The sequence below is a fragment of the Vidua chalybeata genome, chromosome 25 (genome assembly GCF_026979565.1).
Source record: "Vidua chalybeata isolate OUT-0048 chromosome 25, bVidCha1 merged haplotype, whole genome shotgun sequence".
Classification (NCBI taxonomy): Eukaryota; Metazoa; Chordata; class Aves; order Passeriformes; family Viduidae; genus Vidua; species Vidua chalybeata.
In genome coordinates, this window is record NC_071554.1 from 3,154,875 (window position 1) to 3,173,552 (window position 18,678).

The 18,678-nt window shown below is 50.2% G+C and overlaps 1 protein-coding gene across 2 annotated transcripts in view; it reads left to right on the forward strand.

Annotated features, from left to right (window-relative positions):
• The window catches only part of ARID1A (AT-rich interaction domain 1A), a 53,526-nt gene that overhangs the window by 18,182 nt on the left and 16,666 nt on the right, over positions 1–18,678 (forward strand). For both annotated transcript variants that reach the window (XM_053964568.1, XM_053964569.1), the window contains exons 2-5: positions 3,245–3,457; positions 4,126–4,581; positions 5,232–5,345; positions 18,225–18,465. In XM_053964568.1, coding sequence (XP_053820543.1) covers positions 3,245–3,457; positions 4,126–4,581; positions 5,232–5,345; positions 18,225–18,465 — 1,024 coding nt within the window. The remainder of the gene's footprint in view (positions 1–3,244; positions 3,458–4,125; positions 4,582–5,231; positions 5,346–18,224; positions 18,466–18,678) is intronic.

Consider the following 18,678-nt stretch of genomic DNA (forward strand, 5'->3'; position numbering starts at 1 on the left):
GGTTCTTCTATTGAGGCACATTGCATTAAACTCCCCAAAAGGGTTTTGGGGTAGCAGGTTCAATGAAGCTTCCTGATGGCTGACTCTTTGAGCCAGAGCAACAATACCAGGTCCAGAGTAGTTAAAGCCCCATCAGCGACTGAGATGTGTGGGATAGTCTGAATTAATGGGATATTTTGAAGGAAGAAGCAACACATGGCAGCATCTAAGATGTACAGGGCAACCCCGGGGAGCATGAATTAGCCTTGCTATGAGTCAGGAGTGTGTGTATGAAATAGTTCCTTCATTAGGGATTAATTGGCATTTACATTCCTCCTGGTGATAGAATTTTATCCATAAGGCTGCAATCTAGATGCTCTTCGTGTTTGTTTTTAGCACCCTCTCTGTGCTGGGGCCTGGTGGAAGGGTGGCCGCTTGAGGCACGTCGTGTCCTTCTACGCTGAGCAGTAAAGGTGACAACTTGGTCACATCCTGGAAAGATGTTTGGGGTTTGTGTTTTGGGTTTTTTCTTTTCCCTCTCTGTCTTTTTTTTTTTTTTTTAATGGCTGCATAAACAGTTGCAAATGTTTCTTGGAAGTTTTTTAGTACTTGTCATGCTTCCTGTAGGAGTCACGGAAAAGTGAATCTTCCCCTTGTTTTCTCCTCCCTGAAGAGATGGTTGGTCTTGTGGGTGACCACAGACAAGAAAATCAGTGCAGGGGTGGCAACATGTGGTGTGACTGTATTTAGAAAAAGAAAAAAAGTTAAAAAAAAAAAAAACCAAAAAAATAATGTATTTGAGAAGCTGCCCTTGGTAGAGGGTTGCAAAGGTGAGTTACAACCAGGAGGAAGCAAGTAGCAAATGGAAAAGATGTTGAAATACTTAGTCAGTAACCCCGAAGTTGCACTTTGTCAGGTGGAAGGAAGGATGTGAGTGCTTGGGGGTGGTGAGAGCAGGCTGAAATCAAAAGCCAGGGACTAGGAAAGCTCCTGGTGGCCTCATTTTTTACATACCAAAGGAGATAATGTGGGCAGGGAGAAGATGTCAGTAATGCAAGGGGATACCCACAAGGCAAGACTTGGGAAGCACCAGAGACAATTGCTGAGAAGATGTAAACACAATTTGCATCTTTTAAGGTGTATGGGAGCTCCACATGGGTCCTCCATTCAGGATTGAGGCCCTGCAGCTTTGAGGGTTCCACCAGAGCCTTCAAAGGTCTCTTTTTTTTCTGCCCCCATGAATGGAAGTTCTTTTCCCAGCTGGCACAGACCCCGTATGGGTGCCTGGTGTGGGCTCTGGGCACGGTGTTCCCAGGGCAGGGACCTGGGGCTGCCTCAGGGTCTGCAGCCTCTGCCTGTGTAACTCCCCAGTAGCAGCATCTGTGAGAGCTTGGACATAAAACACAGAATAAAACTTATTCAGGGTTGGTTTGGTGTCAGTATGGATGAGAATGGGAACATCCAGCACAGCTGAGCGTGGGAGGGCATCCAAAATCTGCCTCTGCAGGGAGAGCTGCTCTAGGGCTGTGCACTGGCTGGGGACAGCTTCCATAGGATGGCAAAGGTTGTGCTCACAGAGGGCTTGGCTTTCCCGAGCCTGCCAGAGCTCCAGGAGCAGCTGGGAAACGCTCTGAGGCACAGGATGTGACTCTGGGGGTGTCTTGTGTAGGGCTGAGTTGGATCCTGGTGGGTCCCTTCCAGCTTGGCAGAGTCCATGGGTGCCTGAGCTGGGGCAGAACAGAGCACCTGGACTTTGATCTCCATCCATTTGTGCCATATTGCCACAAAGAGCCCGGTTCCCAGTTCCCAGCTGAGCCAGCAGTCTTTCTCTTTCCCAGCAATGGGGCTTTTCTTGCCATCCCCACTCAGTGCCAGCCCCTGGTGCCCCAGCAGAGCCCCACGAGCTGCCCGTGGTGTCCCTGTGCTCGCTGCTGGCTCGGGGCTGAGCCTCCCTGGCAGCCACGCTGCACTGACAGCTGGGCACTCAAATGTGTGCTGGGGCTCCAAGCTGTGCTGGCTGCTGGGGAAGGCTTTTCTCCAGTGCAGCATACTGCAAGGACTCCTCTCCCCCTAAGAGGGTGGATTCTGCACACACCAGTGAAATCCTGCTCTGGTCTCCGGGATTCTGTGGGGTTTCCAGCCTGAGCTCTTGTGTGATGTTTGCTTGTGCAGACCTGCAGGGCCACTCCTCAAGCACCTGAGCTCAGCAAGAGAGGGTGGATCTGTACAAACAGCACCCCAGGGCTGGTGGCAGGAAGGGATGGTGTAACAGAGAGTCCATTGTCATGGTGATCTGTGGAAAACCTCTAATTGGGATTAGTTAGGTCACCAGGAGCTCAGGGAAGGATTCCCATTCAGTCCAAGGAATGGAGGTTAAGGACTGTGCTGGGATTCATTTAGAGGTCACCATACCAAAACAGTCCTTGCTTTAGTGGGGGAATAACTGCCAAGGTAGAAAAGCCTTATTTTGAGGTCTGTAGTGTTGAGGTTTATAGTATTTTCAGGAAATTCGATTGACTATTCCTAAATATTGGCTCCAGGCAGGGGTAGCACAGATGAAATCCAAGGAAAGTTGCATTTCTTCACTCTTTGTCTCTGCTCTAAAGCTCAGGGACCTGACTTTCGAGGCTGACAAAGTTTTTTAATGCATCTGTATAAATTTGATTTAGAAACTCTTTATTCTCCAAAAGTCAGCAGACACAAAGGACATGTAAAAAAAATACAAAAATGAAACTGCAGTCTTGAGGACTGTGGATGTCAGCTGCACTGCCCAGTGTTACTACATCAATGTGCATTAATTGAAATGCGTAAGTGTAAATTAACAGCCTGTAGTGTTTTGGGAGACCTTGTTATATGTGAAAGAAGCAGTGTTTCTTGTGAATATTTGAATTTTCAGCCTAAATTTAACTTGTTGTGGAATATCTGGACATTAAAGTACTACCTACAATGGGGAAAAGCCACTTACACTGCTAATTGACTTTTCTTGATGATCCCTCCCCCCTTCTTCCCTGTCTTGCCACGGGAGAGATGTCAGCATCAAATGACTTCTCACTGGGCTTGTTCTTGGTGGAGTGGTGGGTTTGGAAGGGCAGCAGGAATCCTGCTCTAATTCCAAATGTAACTTTGGGGTTTAGCACCTGGGAAGAGGCAGACGAGCTTCTCCTCAGCGCCAAATTTCCCCTGGGGTTTTTGGGAAGTCGTGATGTTTAAATGAACAGCTCCTGTGTGTCTGGACGTGCCTGACGTGTCCTGCGTTGCCTTGCAGCCGGCGAGCCCGATGGATCAGATGGGGAAGATGAGGCCTCAGCCCTACGGAGGGAACAACCCCTACACGCAGCAGCAGGGCCCACAGACGGGGCCGCAGCAGGGCCACGGCTACCCCGGGCAGCCCTACGGGCCACAGGGCCCCCAGAGATACCCCATGGGCATGCAGAGCAGGACACAGAGTACCATGGGCAGCATCTCGTACGCACAACAGGTACAGCTCCCAGAGCTTCCACAGCCTGTCACATGCAGCTGGGCAGGCGAAGAGACACAGCCAGGCTGGGTTCTTTAGGTAAAATGGCATTTCTCCAGGCTGTGTTTTCTGCCACACCTGCATCCAGGTGGGATCCATGGCCTGGGGAATCCTTGTCTCCAAGAGAGGTGGTGGCAGAGCAGTGAATCCAGCAAGGGAAAAATAAATAGCAGGGGAGGGAGATCCTCTTTCTGCTGTGCTGTGTTAGAGACACAGCTGTTCTTTGCAGAAGAAATTACTCCAGGTCAGTTTTGGCTCATTACATGATCCAAGTGGTGCATGCTGGACTGTTTGCAGGATTCAAAAGACATTCAAAAGACAATTTTTTTTTTTTTTTTTTTTTGTTTGGAGCAAGCAGCCTTTCCTTTCAATGTTACTTTTGTTGAAGAGTGGTAAGATAGGGATCCCTAAAAACTTAGTTGTGATGTCTGTTAGAACTTGGTTACTGCCAAGAATAATGTCACACACATGAGTGACTTCTGCTGTTTCCTAGGAAGTATCTAGGTAGTGGCAATTCCAGTGCATTTACTGCTCTGCACAGGTTTCTGAATTTCTGCTTCTCGAACAGAATCCGTGTGTGTGTGAGAAATACCTTTGTGACTGGTGCACCTCCATCTCTCCCTGTGCAGATGCCTCCGTATGGGCAGCAGGGCCCCAGCGCGTACGGGCAGCAGAGCCAGAGTCCCTACTACAACCAGCAGAGCCCTCACCCGCAGCAGCAGCAGCAGCCTCCCTACTCGCAGCAGCCTCCGTCACAGCCCGCTCACTCGCAGCCCTCGTACCAGCAGCAGCAGCAGCAGGCGCAGCCCGCGGCCCCAGCGCAGCCGGCGTACTCACAGCAGCCGGCGCAGCCGCCCCATCAGCAGCCCCCCAGCCCGTACCCGCAGCAGCCGCCGCCGGCCCCACAGCACCCCCAGGGCCAGCCCCCCTACTCCCAGCAGCAGTCCCAGTCGCCGTACCAGCAGCAGCAAGCGCAGCAGCCCGCGGCCCCCACGGGGCTGGCCCAGCCCTCCTCGTCGTACCCGCCGGCGCAGCCGCCGCAGCAGCCCTCGGCCTACTCCCAGCAACGCTTCCCCCCGCCTCAGGTAGGCTGTCCCCGGCTCTCCTTGCTGCCCCGGGTCACTCTATGACAGCATCGGGGCAAACCTCCTGTTCCGTGCCTTAAAATTGGTTGGACTACGCACAGCAAGCTGGGTGGCACAAAACAGTCAAAGCTGGTGGCTTCTCCCGTGGCTCGCAGAGGTCGTAACCAGCAAAAGCAAAACTTGGCTTTGGGGAGGAGAAACAAAGCTTGGGTCCTTTTAGCAAACACTGCAATGCATCCAGAGCAGCCTTTGAGAAGTGGAAGGGTTTAATTGACTTGCCTTGTTTGTGTAAAGAGGTACTTGGAGCGAGGGTGAGATGGTGAAGGTGAGGAAGCAGGGAGGGCAGATCCAGGACAGCCTGTGATAGTCTGTGATGAGGGGAAGCTGGAGAATGGCTGTGACAGAGTCTGTGATGCGGGGAAGCTGGAGAATGGCTGTTCTGTCATGGCCCTGGACCTGTGCTCCCAGCTCTGAGCAGTGCTTGTGTGCGCTGGCTTTCAGTCCTGGCTCTCACCTCCTCTTTTGGGCAAATGTCACTAAGGGGACATAAACCTGCCCCAATGTGAGAATATCCCAGAGTGATTCCAGCAGAGGCTTTATTGTATTCCCATTTGTGACTTTTTTTTGGTGTGTGTTGGTTGATGTTCCAGGAGTTATCTCAAGACTCGTTTGGGTCCCAGGCATCCTCTGCTCCCTCAATGGCTTCCAGTAAAGGGCAAGAAGACATGAACTTGAATCTTCAGTCCAGACCTTCCAGCTTGCCGGTGAGTGGGGCCTGGGCCGGGGGCAATCAGCAGCACAGCAGGAGAAATGAGCACTGGTCCTATTCCACGTGGAAATGGGAGCCATGGAGGCTGCCTGTGCTTTTTACTAAGTCATTAGCTTCTGGCTTCCCACTGGAGGTTGAATGTAATTTACAAAAGTAATGGATTTGAGAGGGAAGCTTAACCCTGAGTGCTCTGGTCTGCAGGCTCTGCCTAAAGCAGTTAATTCTGTGTGCAGTGTGTGAAGTACCTGACTGCTGTCAGAGTAGGCCCTCACCTCCAGGGAGAATCCTCATTTTTACTTTATTTTCCTGTTCCTTGGCCCACTGTGGCACTGGTGACTGGCACTGGAGCATCAGTGGACTTCTCTGGCCCAGTCTGACTGAACAGTTGGTGAAAAAGACAAATTCATTGGTATCTGGAGTGAGAAAGATCAGTCCCATGTAGCTCCTTCCTTGGCAGATGGAGAACTGTATTTTCTTTCACATCCTAAATCTGAATGTGCAGTGACCAGTTGGGGATGAGGTTAGTGCCCAGTGTTCCAGCAGGTTTTGGGCCAGAGTAGTTGAATTTTGTGTTTAAACATCAAGAAAACAGAGAAGGGTTGAAAGTTTAGGTTAGCTTGCCCAAGTTGGTCTGTGCCTCTGGCTTGGAAGAAAGGTTTGGAGCTGCTGAGTTCCAATTTTGCTGGTAACTTTTGTTCTAACCAGTAGGAAGTGAGTGAGGTTTTATTTTTTTCTTTAGCCACTGGCTAAGTCTGTGCTGGGAGCTGCAGCTGGATTGGCCAGAGGAATGGGCTGTGTGTAGAACTGAGTTATTTTTGCTCTGAGCAATGAGAACAGCTTTGTTACCAGCCCCTTGAAATAATGCCTTCAGATCGTGGGTACAAATTGTCACCCAAAATATAAAGTGATTCTACTTCTGACCACCTAATGGGAGTAGTTGTGGGTTGGTTTGTTTGGGGTTTTTTTTGTTTTGGGTTTTTTTTTTTTTTTTGGTGTTTTTTTTTTTTTTTTTTGTTTGTTTTTTTTTCTTTCTGTCTTTCTGTCTTTCTTTCTGTCTTTCTTTCCCTTTTGGACCCTGATTACAAAGATTTCATTTTTTCTGAGGCCTGGGGGGGAAAAAATCTTTTAAAATAGCATGTTTCTTTCCATTCTGCCTCTCCACAAGTTCTTCCATGTGACCCATCTTCTGGTGAGGAGTGCAGGAGAAGTGAAGCCACTGAAGTAATTGAAGAAATTGCTGTAGCTCAGCACGGTGGGAAGTCCTTTCAGAGGCACTGCTGATGGAGTCTTCCTGAATCCTACTAATCCCTCTGACTCGGCTTATAGGAATTAGGAACCAGGCTTTGCAGAAGTGGCTCCTTCTCAGCACCGAGTGGGAGTTTGTGTTATACCTTGTGGTTAAATATATTTGGCCCTTTTCAAGTTGTCCCTTCTCCTGAGTAGTCTAAGAAAAGAAATCCATCCCAGCTGCAAGACTGGAGGAACCTAGAAACAAGGGAATACCTGTTTTTCCTGGCTTTACCACCAAAGAATTTGCATTTAAGAAAACAAGCAGTCTTTAGCTTACTCAACCCTGGTGTATTTTTGGCCTTTCTCTTCCTTAGTAGACAAAAAATTAAACAAAGTAGACTCACTTGTACATCTTTCATAATTCCTTGTTGTCTCTTTGGAATCCTGTAGGACAAGAACAGCACCAGCTGAGAAGGGCTTCAGACAGGGATGCTGTGGGGTGTTGAAAGGCATCTCTGGGATGCTGGCAGCCAAATCCTTCTTTCAATTTGCAGTGATCAATCTCCTGCACAGAGTTTGGCCTGGGGATGCTCAGGAACACAAGATCTCTGTGGAAGGGCTCTATCAATTTCTTTTTATCTTCCTGATATTGCTCAGTCTGTCTAGTTGAGAAAGTTTTATCCTGCTCAGGAGGATTCCCAGATCCCTGTTTTGCCATTATGGATGACTTAGAAGAGCAGAGTTTGTTTGTGGGCTTTTAATTTTATTACGGAGTCCTGAGCCCTTTCCCAGGCCTGGTGGGTGCGGTGGAAAAGCTCACTGGGTATCCTGGAATTGGGGCAAATCCTGCCATGCATCATCTTTAATTAAACACAGATCAGCCCCAACAGGAAAAAGAGGTTCCTGCTTTTTAGGTTCTTGGGAAGTGTTGAATTTATGTGCCCAGTGCCTTTACAAGTCCTTGGCCTTTACACATAGATATTGTGCACCAATGTTCATGTTGGAATTCTAAGCAACAAAGGGGAATATTCCTTTGGCTGGTGCATCACTCTTTCAGGAGGTGCTGCTCTCCTGGCAGGGACATTGTCAGGTTGTTCAGCTCCTGTGGCTGTTTTGGGATCTGCCTGAGGAATGTCCTGTGGATCCTTCTGTGTGCCTTCCCAGTCATGATTGTTGTGTCATTAACTAAACTCTCTCCTGAGCTAATTGGGGCTCCCTGGTGCCTTTTAAAGAGCCCTGTGAGTGTCCTGGCTGCTCTCCCTTCCTGTAGCAGGCAAACTGAGGAATTTCTCTGTAAAATTCACTCCTTCCCTAGGGAGTCTCCATCAGGATTGCAGCCAAACTAAACTTAGATTGCAATTGCACAGGAGAAGTGAAGTATAGTCTTTTGTGTCTGGGTGTAACAGAGGAATAGTAATCCTTGGGTTAGATCTGTTTCTCCCAGGATATTCCCTAGTTTCTTCTCCTTAGCAAAAAAAAATCTTCCTGGAGAGTTGTATCCAGTTTATTCAGTGCTAACTTCAGCTTTTGAGTCTTGGATTCTGAGGCTGAAGGAGTCCCACACTTCCAGGTAAAAACTTCCTTATGTGTAGCCATGGAAGCTGCTGGTAGCAGCTCTGGGGGAAGCAGGTTGGGTGCTGGGACATCCCATTTGGGTTTGGATGGCAGATCAGCTCTGCTGCAGAGTTCTTTGGAGTTTTAGGTATGTTGGGAGGGATTTTCTGTTTCATTATGGAACATGGGACAGGTTTTACCTTGCCCCAGTCTCTGTCTCATGGGCTGCCTTGAAGGAGCTCCTGATGTCTTTGGGATGGATGAGGAGCGTGAGGCAGGGGTTCCCACCAGGCTGTTCATTCCTCCCCAGCCACAGAAGTTGGTATCTCTGGTGTTTGAGCTTCCAGGCTGGCCTCAAAAGCCATTAATAAACCAGGAGGACACATTCTGGCAGGGTTTTGGAGGTCCTGACACAGCAATGTTATGTTTGAGTTTTTGTGGCAGCAAACTGAGCAGTTGGGGCAAAAATTTTGGAATACCTACCCCAGAATGTCCTTAGTTTGGTCAGTGTAGTGGTGAGCCTGAGGGAGAAATCCCCTCCCTGTCCAGGACAGTTTATTTTCATCTTGTTGTAGAGTGGGAATAGTTTTAACCTCAGTATTTTGCTATTTTGCATTATTGGGAAACCATTTTGTTTATTTAATGATGTTTCACTCTGGTTTATCTATGAATTTTGATCTGAAAAGTGTCCTATCAATGGCAGAAAGGCTTTTAACCAACTGAAAATATTCCTGATCCATGGTTAATTTCTGGGTGTGGGTTCTGGCCTTGGGTCTTTGCAGCGTGGATTGAAGAAAATTAAGTTTTGTTGGGTGGGGAGAGGAATGTGGCTGCAGAGCTTTGGCAGAAAAATCTTGTCAGTGAATGTCCTCAGCAGTTGTGGGGTGGTTTTGGTTTGATTATCTCTCCCTCAGTTGAGCAGTTGCTGAGTTTGGGCACTGGAGGTTGTCAGGAAGCACCGCTTGGTTTCTCCATTCTTTCCAACTGGTCATTTCAGCTGCTCTGGGAGTGCTTGAAGTGGAATAAAGTTGAGCTCTGTCAGCTGCATCCCCTGACCTGGAAATAATCCATGCAACAGGCTGAAATGCAGCAAAAAAACTGTCAGAGCTGCCATGGAGGGAGGGAGGCAGCCTGCTTCCTTAAAAATTCAGTTTAAAATTAATAATTTGGACAACTTTTTTCAGGGGGCAGGGAGAAAGAACCTTTTATAGTTGAATCTGCTGGTCACTTCAAACCTTTTTTTTTTTTTTTCCCTCTCCTTTTTTCTCTTTCCATATGGGACTTCCTGCTTCTGTTTGGTTTGTGTTTGGCCTTTTGAGCTTGTCTTATTGCTTGCCTTAGGAGAGGGATTAGCAGTGTGTGCATTTCAAAGCAGGGCAGCACAGTGGATATGCAGATAAAGCCACCAGCACCCCAGGCTTCCCCCAGGAGCACCTGAAGCTCTGGCAGTGCAGATCCCTGCCTTCCAGTTTGTGCCATCTGAAGGGTTTTATCCCAGGCTGTGGTGATAGCGAAAGGTAAAAATGTATTTTTCCTTGATCAGTGCTCCTCTGCCCAAGGTTCTCACGTTGTGTGAATGTGCCTACCATTTCTGCATGGTTCCTTGAGAAGGCTGGGCCTTTTTTCCCAAGTTTTTATATTTTGTTAACTGTGGGGAGCATCTCCAGAGCCACCCCGACCTTGAGCCGCTCCAGTGACACCTTTCACACTCGTCCCTGCCCCAGAGCAGCTTTGCTGTGTGTCCGTGGGGCAGTTCCCTCTCCTGCCAGCCCTTGCTCAGGGTTTGAGGGGAGTTAATCCCACCTTGTGCCTACCCCGGCGCTCGTCCTGCTCTGCACAGAGCATCCCTGGGGAGTGCTTCAGAAGCTGTGCTGTGCTCTGTGCTCGCTGCCGGGCTCGTTTCCTGTTTCTATTCTGGTCGAGAGCAGCTCAGCTCAGCTTCCTGCCTGCGCCTCGCTCACATTCCCTAAAGCCCAGCCCTTCCCTTGGCTCGCCATGCTCCGGCCGGACCGCGGGGAGCAGAGCCAGGACCCACCTGGGACTGGAGCCCCCCGCGCCAGGACGGGCCCAGCCACGGGGACCAGGAGGTCACTGCTGGAGCAGGAGGGTGCTGCAGAGTGGGCAGCTCTGGTCGGGGGTCCCGGATGTGCTCTGTGCTCTGCTGCTCACATCCCTGTGCTGCCATGGTCCCCCATGGAGCCCTGGCAGGGTGATCCAGCCCAGCAGGGTGAGCCCCCACAGGGTGGGTGAGCCCTGCTCTCCGAGCAGCTTGGGCTGCAGGCCAGGGAAGTCAGGCTTTCACTTCCTTTCTGCTGCTGCCTCGGCGTCACTGGACACTCTTTAAAAGGTGCGGAAGGCTCTTGTGAGTCTGGCGTTGGACTTTGATCCTCACCCTCTTCCCTTTCCATGCAGATGAGCCCTGCCAGAGGGGGAGCCCACCATGCTGGGAGGGAGGGGCTGTGCTGGTGAAACACCACCACACCTGAGCTCTCGCTCCACAGGAATAATTTCCCTCTTACTGTGCTTCTGGCATGCTGGATTGACTTGTCTTGGAGACACGTGGGATCATAAATACCGTGGGGAAAACTCTTTCCACATGGTGCCCATGTGTTGGGCCTGGCAGGGGCCCAAGGCTTGGGATGCTCCCATGGGCTGGGGTGGGTCACACCGGGATCCCAAATCAGTCCTGGTAATTGGAGGAGTTGTATGATTGGTTTTTATTACAGTTTTGAATCTGGAAAGAAGAAGCTTCTGTTAAGGGAAAGGAAGAAAAAAAGGTTTAATTTCCTGAAACGACAAGAAGTGACATCTCCAGGCATGGACTGTTCTGACGCCCTGACCCCAAGGCAGCACCAGGCCCACGTCAGCCTGGCCTGGGCCAGGTTTCCATGGATATGGTGCCTCTTCCTGTGCCTGCTCACTGCTCGGAGCCAGGAGACAGGAGCAGTTCCCTGATTGTTCCCCAAACGTGTCTCCAGTCTCCCCATCCCACCCAGAGCAGCACCCCTGGGCCTGGGGTGACACTGCAGACAGCTCTGGATGGAAATGGTTGCTCTGGAGATGCCCCAGTGCCAAGGGGCCATCCCTGCCTTCCCACACATACCGGGGAGTTTGGGCAGGAGCTGCCAGCTTCCAGCTGTCCCTTAGAACCAGTCCAGGATCACAGACTGGGTGGGGTTGGAAAGAACCCTAAAGATCATCCAGTTCCAACCCCCCTGACACGGGCAGGGACAACTTCCAGGGGAAGAACCACTGGATTCACCACACTTGCAAATGCCTGAGACCTTAGAAATCTTGTTCTGTCCTAAAATCTTCCTCCTGCTTTTTTAGAAATTGATCCTGTCACTGTTAATTGTTTCAGAGGCTGATCAGAATGCTAAAAGCTGATTTATCTTAAAATCCAAAGTATTGCCTGAACAGGGGCCATGTAAATTTTGTAATAATTTCAGCCTCTTGCCTTTGCTGCTTCCCTTTGGCCACCCTGGCTGGGGAGGTTGGCGTGGTGGCACAGTCACATGCTGGGATGACTAAATGCTTTGGAGTCTCAGCGTGTGGAACATGAGCCTGGAAAGCGCCTTCCAGAGAAGCTGGGGACTAGGAATATCCTCGTGTCTGGCAGTCCAAGGGGAGCTTCCTGCCTCCTCCATGGTCCTGTGTTTTGTGTGAGCTGAGGCTCGTCTTCAGGCTTGGATGAGGAGACGTAAATCCCGTGGAAGGAAGACAAAAGCTCTGTGAATAAGCTGGTCTGTCAGCTAAGGCCTGCACTCGTTTCCCTCCTGCAGCTGCCTTCCCAAGGCCAGCCTTTCCCGTTGATGGCTTGGAGATCCCTGCATCCCTGCACCTTCCAGAAATCAGTGAGAGCATCCCCTGGTGCTGATGCCATGTTGCTGCTTCCTGTGCCTAGGATCCTCCTGCCTCTTTCCCACAGCTTGTTTTGGGGTCAGTGTTGCTGTAGGAGCTGGAGGTGTCACCCTTTTGTGCTGGATGGATGGGACAGCTTCTGGGCCAGCTGAAGTGATGCCACCCTGGCTGGAAAAATTTGGCATTTTCATGCTGCCATGGATGTTTGATGTTGTACTAACCTTTGTGTAAAGCTGGGAGTACTCTTTATCAGATGAGCAGCCTCCAAAGGGTTAAGTGGGAACTCCTGTGTGGGGTTTGCTGTTGCATCTCCTGGGGTCCTGTGGAAGAGCCCAGCACTTTCTGGGTGGGAATGCTGCCCTTCCACATGGCGGGTTCTCCCTCCAGCGACATCTTGTTCTGTGGATGAACCACGTTACTCCTTCTCTACTTTGTGCTGCAACTACAGCTCTGAATCTCTGCTCTCCAAAGACAGAGAAGATGAGATTTGCTCGTCTGCTCCATGCTCAGAGGGGGAGGAAGCCCCCTTGCCCTCCCTTTTTTTTTTTAATATATTTTATTTTATTTTATTTGGAGGGGGGAGAGGAGGAGGGGTGGCACAGGGTAGGAGCAGGAGATGTGATTAAAGCTCCTGCCGAGGAGATCTGTGGGAGTGGAGTATCGACCTCTGAAAAATCAATGGCTGCTGCGGTAGCAGTGCCAGCTGTTCCGCAAGGCTCCGGCGCAGGAATGTGGCACAGCCAGCAGCACTTCCCTCTGTCTTCCTCCCTGCTCCATCCTGAGCCTGCTCTCTGCCAGCCCACCACACTCACCTAGATTCACTGAGCTGGATTAGAGCAGCAGCTTACTTTTGCAATCAGAGTAAAATTTCTCGTGTGGCACCGAGCCCCTCCTCCTGCCAGCCTCCTCTCCGAAGGCTCCCTTCCCTGCAGTGCAGCTCGAGCCAGCAGCTTCTCCCAGTTTGTTTGGAGCCAGCCTGGAAGAATGAGCTTTTCAGCTTCTTCTTTGAGCAAGAAAACTGCACAAATCTCTCCGGCATGTTCCAGTCCCCATCTTAGGTTTGTAATTGCCAGCGCTGCTGCCTGAGAGGAGCTGAAACTCCTTAGAAGGGAAGGGAATATGGACTCTGCAGCAGAGGCTGAAGCCTTGCTGGTGTTTGTTTTAGTGGGCAGGTGTTTTCTCCTTTAAGTCTAGCACTTCCTTCCTCTCTGTAAGGATTGCAGGGATAAGTGAGTGGCAGTGAGGACTCCCAGGTCCTTGTGGCACACTCAGTTTGGTACCAGGATGTTTTTCCTCTTGCTGAACTCGATTCTAGTTGCTCTTATGTCATCCCTGCTCAGATCAGAGGTTGAGCTTCCAGGGACATATCCAAGGGGCCAATCCCAGTGAATTCATTGCAAATAAATCCCTTTGTTCCTTCTGACTGATGGTCTTGTCCCATTTTGAAGGAGGACATCCCCTTTGTGTCTTGTCCAGTTCAAACCCACACCAGGAACTATCCTGAAGGTGCTTTTGGTGCTGGAAAGATGGGCTCGAGTTCCTCTCCACAGTGACTGGTGGTAGAGGAGCAGAGTAAGGGGAATGATGGTCATCCCTGGCACAAGCTGTATGTTTTTGGGATAGGACAGGACTTGGAAAATCTCTGTTCTAACTCTTGATTTGTCAGCTTTGGAGACAGTGGATGAAAAACATCTAGCTGGGTTTCCACTGGAGCTGAACTTGTTCCTAAGCTCCAGCTTCTGGTTTCTGCTGGGGGACCAATCTGGAAAAGGCATAGCAGGAAGGCACTGGGGCTGCAGGGCCTCTCCAGACCCTTCTGTCACATCTGTGAAAAACTCAGGTTCCTTTGTGGGGGTGCTGTGAGTGGAGCACAGGGAAGTCTCCAGGAGAGAGTGTTCTGTGGAGCATGAGAGGCAGGATTTGTATGTGCTGCCAAAGGAGGAACAAGTCTATCCATGTCCCCAAAATAGCAGGGAGATCCTGCCAGTCAGCTGTGTGATTGTTGTGATAGAGAGGATTGAGGTATTTTGGGTGTGGAAATAAAGGGGAAGGAAAGGACAAGCTTGTGATTTTTAAATGTTGGTAGTTCTTGAGTAAGTGGAAAAGCAACTGCACAGAAAAAGAGCTTGTAATAGAAAGTGAGTATTTCAATGAGAAGGAAGGAAGAGGCTTTTTCCCTTTCAGAAAGAACTGGGGAATAAATTTAGCCATTGTTCTCTGGTCTTGCTTGTGAGCATCCTATGGAAACAACTGGCCTTACAGAATTTATAAACTCCAGCACATGCTCGTCTCAGACCATCATTTCCTTGAGCGCTGTCTGGTGATCTGATCGTGCTGAGATCATTCCCTATTCCCCCACACTTCCCACGTGGAAGGGCCGAGGCTGGGGATGGGCAGGGGAGGCTGCAGTCCCTGCTTAGGAATTTCATTTGCTTTCTGGTCAGTCTTCCTGCTCTGCCAGATCAGTGGGATGGGCCAGAGCAGAGCCTCGAGTCTCTCTGCTCCTCTGGGAATTTGCTACCTCGATCTTAGGCATTTCTTGCCATTTCATCTCTCTGTTTGTTTAACAAATGAGCTGTATCAGATAGAGGGGTGGTGGTTCCTGCTGCCAGATAAAAGAATCCCGGCTGTTTCCAGCACAAACCATCGGCTCCTTGTGCTGGTCGTGCCAGGACTTGCAACCCTTTCTGTGCAGGGATGACCTCCCCTGCCCCCTCCTGCGGGTAGCAGGCAGTGTGATTGCAGGCAGGGTTTTGTTGTGGCGTGAGGAGGAGGTGTTGTGCCGAGTCCTGTTTGTCAGCAGCACTGACAGCCCTGCGCTGGCACCGACCCGGCTCGGGCATCCTCTCGCAGCTGGAAGCGCTCCCTTCCAGGGTCCCCGTGGGCTTACGCTATCGGGTCACGTCCCAAAATAACACTGGGCAGTATTTCAAGTGAAGAAACTCAGGCTTTGGGGCTGCAGCCAGCCTGGAGTGTGAGATTCTGTGTGAAATAGTTGGAATCCCTCCAGCGTTTTTGATCTGCATGGCAGATGAGCAATAAAATGCATAAAAAACACATTGGAAACACGTGAGGAAATTCTCCAGACCCTGACGTTTCCTTGAGTTGGCAGAGCTGCTGCTGCCGAGCCTCACCTCCTGTCTCGGCTCCCTGGCTGTGCTGGCGGGAGAGGGAAGGGGAGAGCCCTTCTGCTGCTGCTGCCGTGCCTTTGCAGCTCTCCTCCTGGTGCTCTGTGGGAGGGAAACAAAACCTCCCAGGCCCTCTGCTCTTGGGCTTCGTCCAGAACCCCCTGACGGCAGCAGGTCTCCATTATTTCCACCAGGTTTTATTGTTTTTAAAGGCTTCTCTGCTACGGCTGCCCTGAAAACAGGCTCTAGGGAGATGCAGGGATTTCCTTTTCCCCTGCTTTGGGGGTGGCAGAGCTGGAGGTGTCTTTTAGCTTTAATTAACCCATGGTGCCCTGGTGCTTGACATCCTGAGGGAGAATTTGATGGGAGGAAACCAGCTCCCCACTGATGAGCTGCTGGGGCTCAGACATTCCAGTCCACGTTTTCTCCTTCCCCTTGCAGGAGTTTCCCTTCTGAGCAGCTCAGTCCTGCTGAATAACACACTCAGAAAATGCTGCTGTGCTGGCAGAACCCTTCTTTGCTGGGAAATGACTTTATTGTTGGAATTCATAAAACTTACGTATCTTTGAAGGTGAAAGTCACTTCAGGAGTTACTTGATTTTCACTGTCCTGTTTCAACTCATGTCCCAACAGCTGGGAAAGGGGGATGTGTAAGTCACTTCAAACTCATTTAAACTGATAATCTGTGCACAGCTAAAGCTCTGCTGTTCCTCTGGGAGTCCCTCCTGGTGTGTCAGCAATGTAGAAGGGCCCTGCTCACAGGGGCACAGCCAGCCAGGATCCACCTGCTTCATTAAAATGGGATGTTTTTAAATGGCTTGAGTACTAAAGCATTGATGCACGGGCAAGGTTGAAGACATGAGCTCTGGAGATTGTTATCTACTGCTTAGGAGTTAATTTTCAAACCGTTTTTAACGTTCTTTCATTTTATGTCTTGCAGATATTTGGTGCTTCAAACTAAAACTACCTTCATGTATTGAGGGGATATGCCAGTATTTCCATCCAGTTGTAGGCTGGACTGAACTGGTTTCTGGACATTCTGATCCCTTCATGGGCTCTGGGGGGAATCTCTTTGTGTGTCTTGTATCAGTGGCTGCAGTTGGGTGCAGTAAATCTCAGCGAGAAGAGTGTTTTGCTCTTGATTGTGTTGGTTGATGCTTTTTAATGCAAAATGTTGGAAATAATGTCTTTTTACTCCCACTTCGGATGGTTTCTGCAGTAGGAATGTGGGATTTGTCAAAGTTGTCCAGGGAAAAACACCCAAATAGCTGCATAAAGGAGCAATGCTTTTGATGTTACAATAGGAAAGTAGTGAAAATTGCAAGAGATCTCAGACACTATTTTTAGGCTTTTTCTGCAGTTTTTTTAGCTTTCATTGAAATAAAGCGCTTTTTTTTTTCCCCTCAGGAAGATAATACTTGAGCAGTAAGCAAATACACCTCAGAGACTGTGGTGCAGGAAATGAGCTCTCCAACAGGAGCAGTAATGGAAGGGGAGGGAGGACACGCTCTGCACTAAATCATCCCACCAAGTGTCTGGCCTCTGCAGCTCCAAAGTAACACTTGCCAGCATTTGTTAGAGGCATTTTGTTCAAATTCCATTAAAACAGAGGAAATTGCTGTGCTGGAGCAGCTGAACATGGTGCTGGAGCCCAGCTCTGCCCTCTGAATGTCCCCGTCCCACAGGGGTGATGAGCTGCTTGAGTGTCTCTGTGTTGGCTTTTATTCCTCCATAATTCCTCTTCTCCCTGACTCCCATGTCCTGGATGTGCTGTCAGAGCCTTTCCACATCCCCTGGCAGGCAGGGGTTGGGTGTGGGGGCTCCTGCTCCCCAAGGCTGATGAGTTGTAGTGTCTGATGCTCCAGGTCCATGTGCACTGCCAGGGCTGGGAAAACATTCCCTGCACTGCTGCTGAACCAGGAGTTGTGCTGTCAGTGTAAATGAAACCAGCGTGTCCAGGTGATTTATCAGCTGGCTTGGCCTTTCTCTGTGGGGTTTAAATGAAGTTGGCTCTGCTTGTGCTGTTCAGTTGAATTCTGTGCAGGGAAAATGACCTGGGATTCCCTCAGGACTCACCCAGAACCCTTCTGATCCAGAGCTGATTGCTCTGGAAGACTTAAGAAGGGTAAGTGAAGTCCTGGTAAGCTTTGGCCTCCACTTCTTCACCTGCCCTGATCCTTTGAACCTCTGGCAGAGATTTTATCTAATCCCTGGAATAGTTACAACTTCCCAGCTTTCTGTTCAAATACGCTGCCACTTCCTCTGGCTGGGGCTGCTCCTGACTCATTCACTGCAGGCCAAGCCTGAGCAGCTGATGCACCTTGTTACTAACCAGCCAGCACAACTGGGCATGTTGGATCTGCACATCATCAGCTCCTTGGAATTAGCCCCATTTTCACACTTGCCAGCTGGTTTTTGATGCTGTCGCTTTGCTGCTGTGGCAATTGGAGGTTTCAGATCTCTTAGGCTTTTTGTGCTTTTCTTCTCCAAGGTGAATGCATGCAGGAGGAAGGGTGTTTTCTGGCCTTGCCTTCGAGAAAAGCTAAACGTTATAGGTTGATACAGTAACTGCTAATTTTTGCTGTCTTTGAAGAAAGGGAAGTGGGAACCCTGAAGAGTATTTTACGGTTTTCTTTTAAATCTCTGTTTAGTTTGTTTTTATCCATCTCAAGTGAGTAGTTTCCTAGCTCATAGGAGGTTTATGAATTAATTATGGTGAGGCAGGAGTTTTCTGTCTTCCAGAGGCTGAGCCACGTTTCCCTTCCAAGCCATGATCACATGGACTGTCTCCTGTGTTTGCAGTTTTACATGTGCTGTTGATGCATTCTTTAACTTCCCACCTCTAAACTGAATTAAAAGGAGAATTAGCCAGTTGTTTGGGCCAGCAGCAAACCAACTCAGGAGCTCCTGGGTTCAGACTGGCAGCAGGATAAGACACGTCTGGCAGCTGCCTCGGTCTGCAGCAGCCTTTGGTACCAACAGCAAACAGGGTTCACTGGCTCCTGTGTGCAGCATGCCCAGGGACAGTGCTCCTGCTGAGCGGTGTGTGAGAGAGCAGCCCCGTGGCTCTGTGGTTTCTGATGTGTTTCTGTGCCCTGCAGGACCTGTCTGGTTCCATAGATGACCTGCCCATGGGGACCGAAGGAGCCCTGAGCCCTGGAGTAAGCACATCAGGGATTTCCAGCAGCCAAGGAGAGCAGAGTAACCCAGCTCAGTCTCCTTTCTCGCCACATACCTCTCCTCACCTGCCAGGCATCAGAGGACCCTCCCCCTCCCCAGTTGGATCTCCAGCCAGCGTTGCTCAGTCCCGCTCCGGTCCCCTGTCCCCCGCTGCAGTCCCAGGTAAGCTCTCACCTCCGGGCTCTGCTGGGGCTGAGCTGTGCTGCCCAGTGGGGACAAGCTGCCCAGAGCCAGCACTGTGTGGTCACTGAGGTGCTCTGAGCTCGTCCATGTGTGTGAGAGGTGTGGGGCTGGGTGGGGTGCCGGTGAGCCAGCAGTGCCATTGCACTGGCCTGATGTGACCACTTGCTGCTGTTCTTCCTCACCATGGCCAAC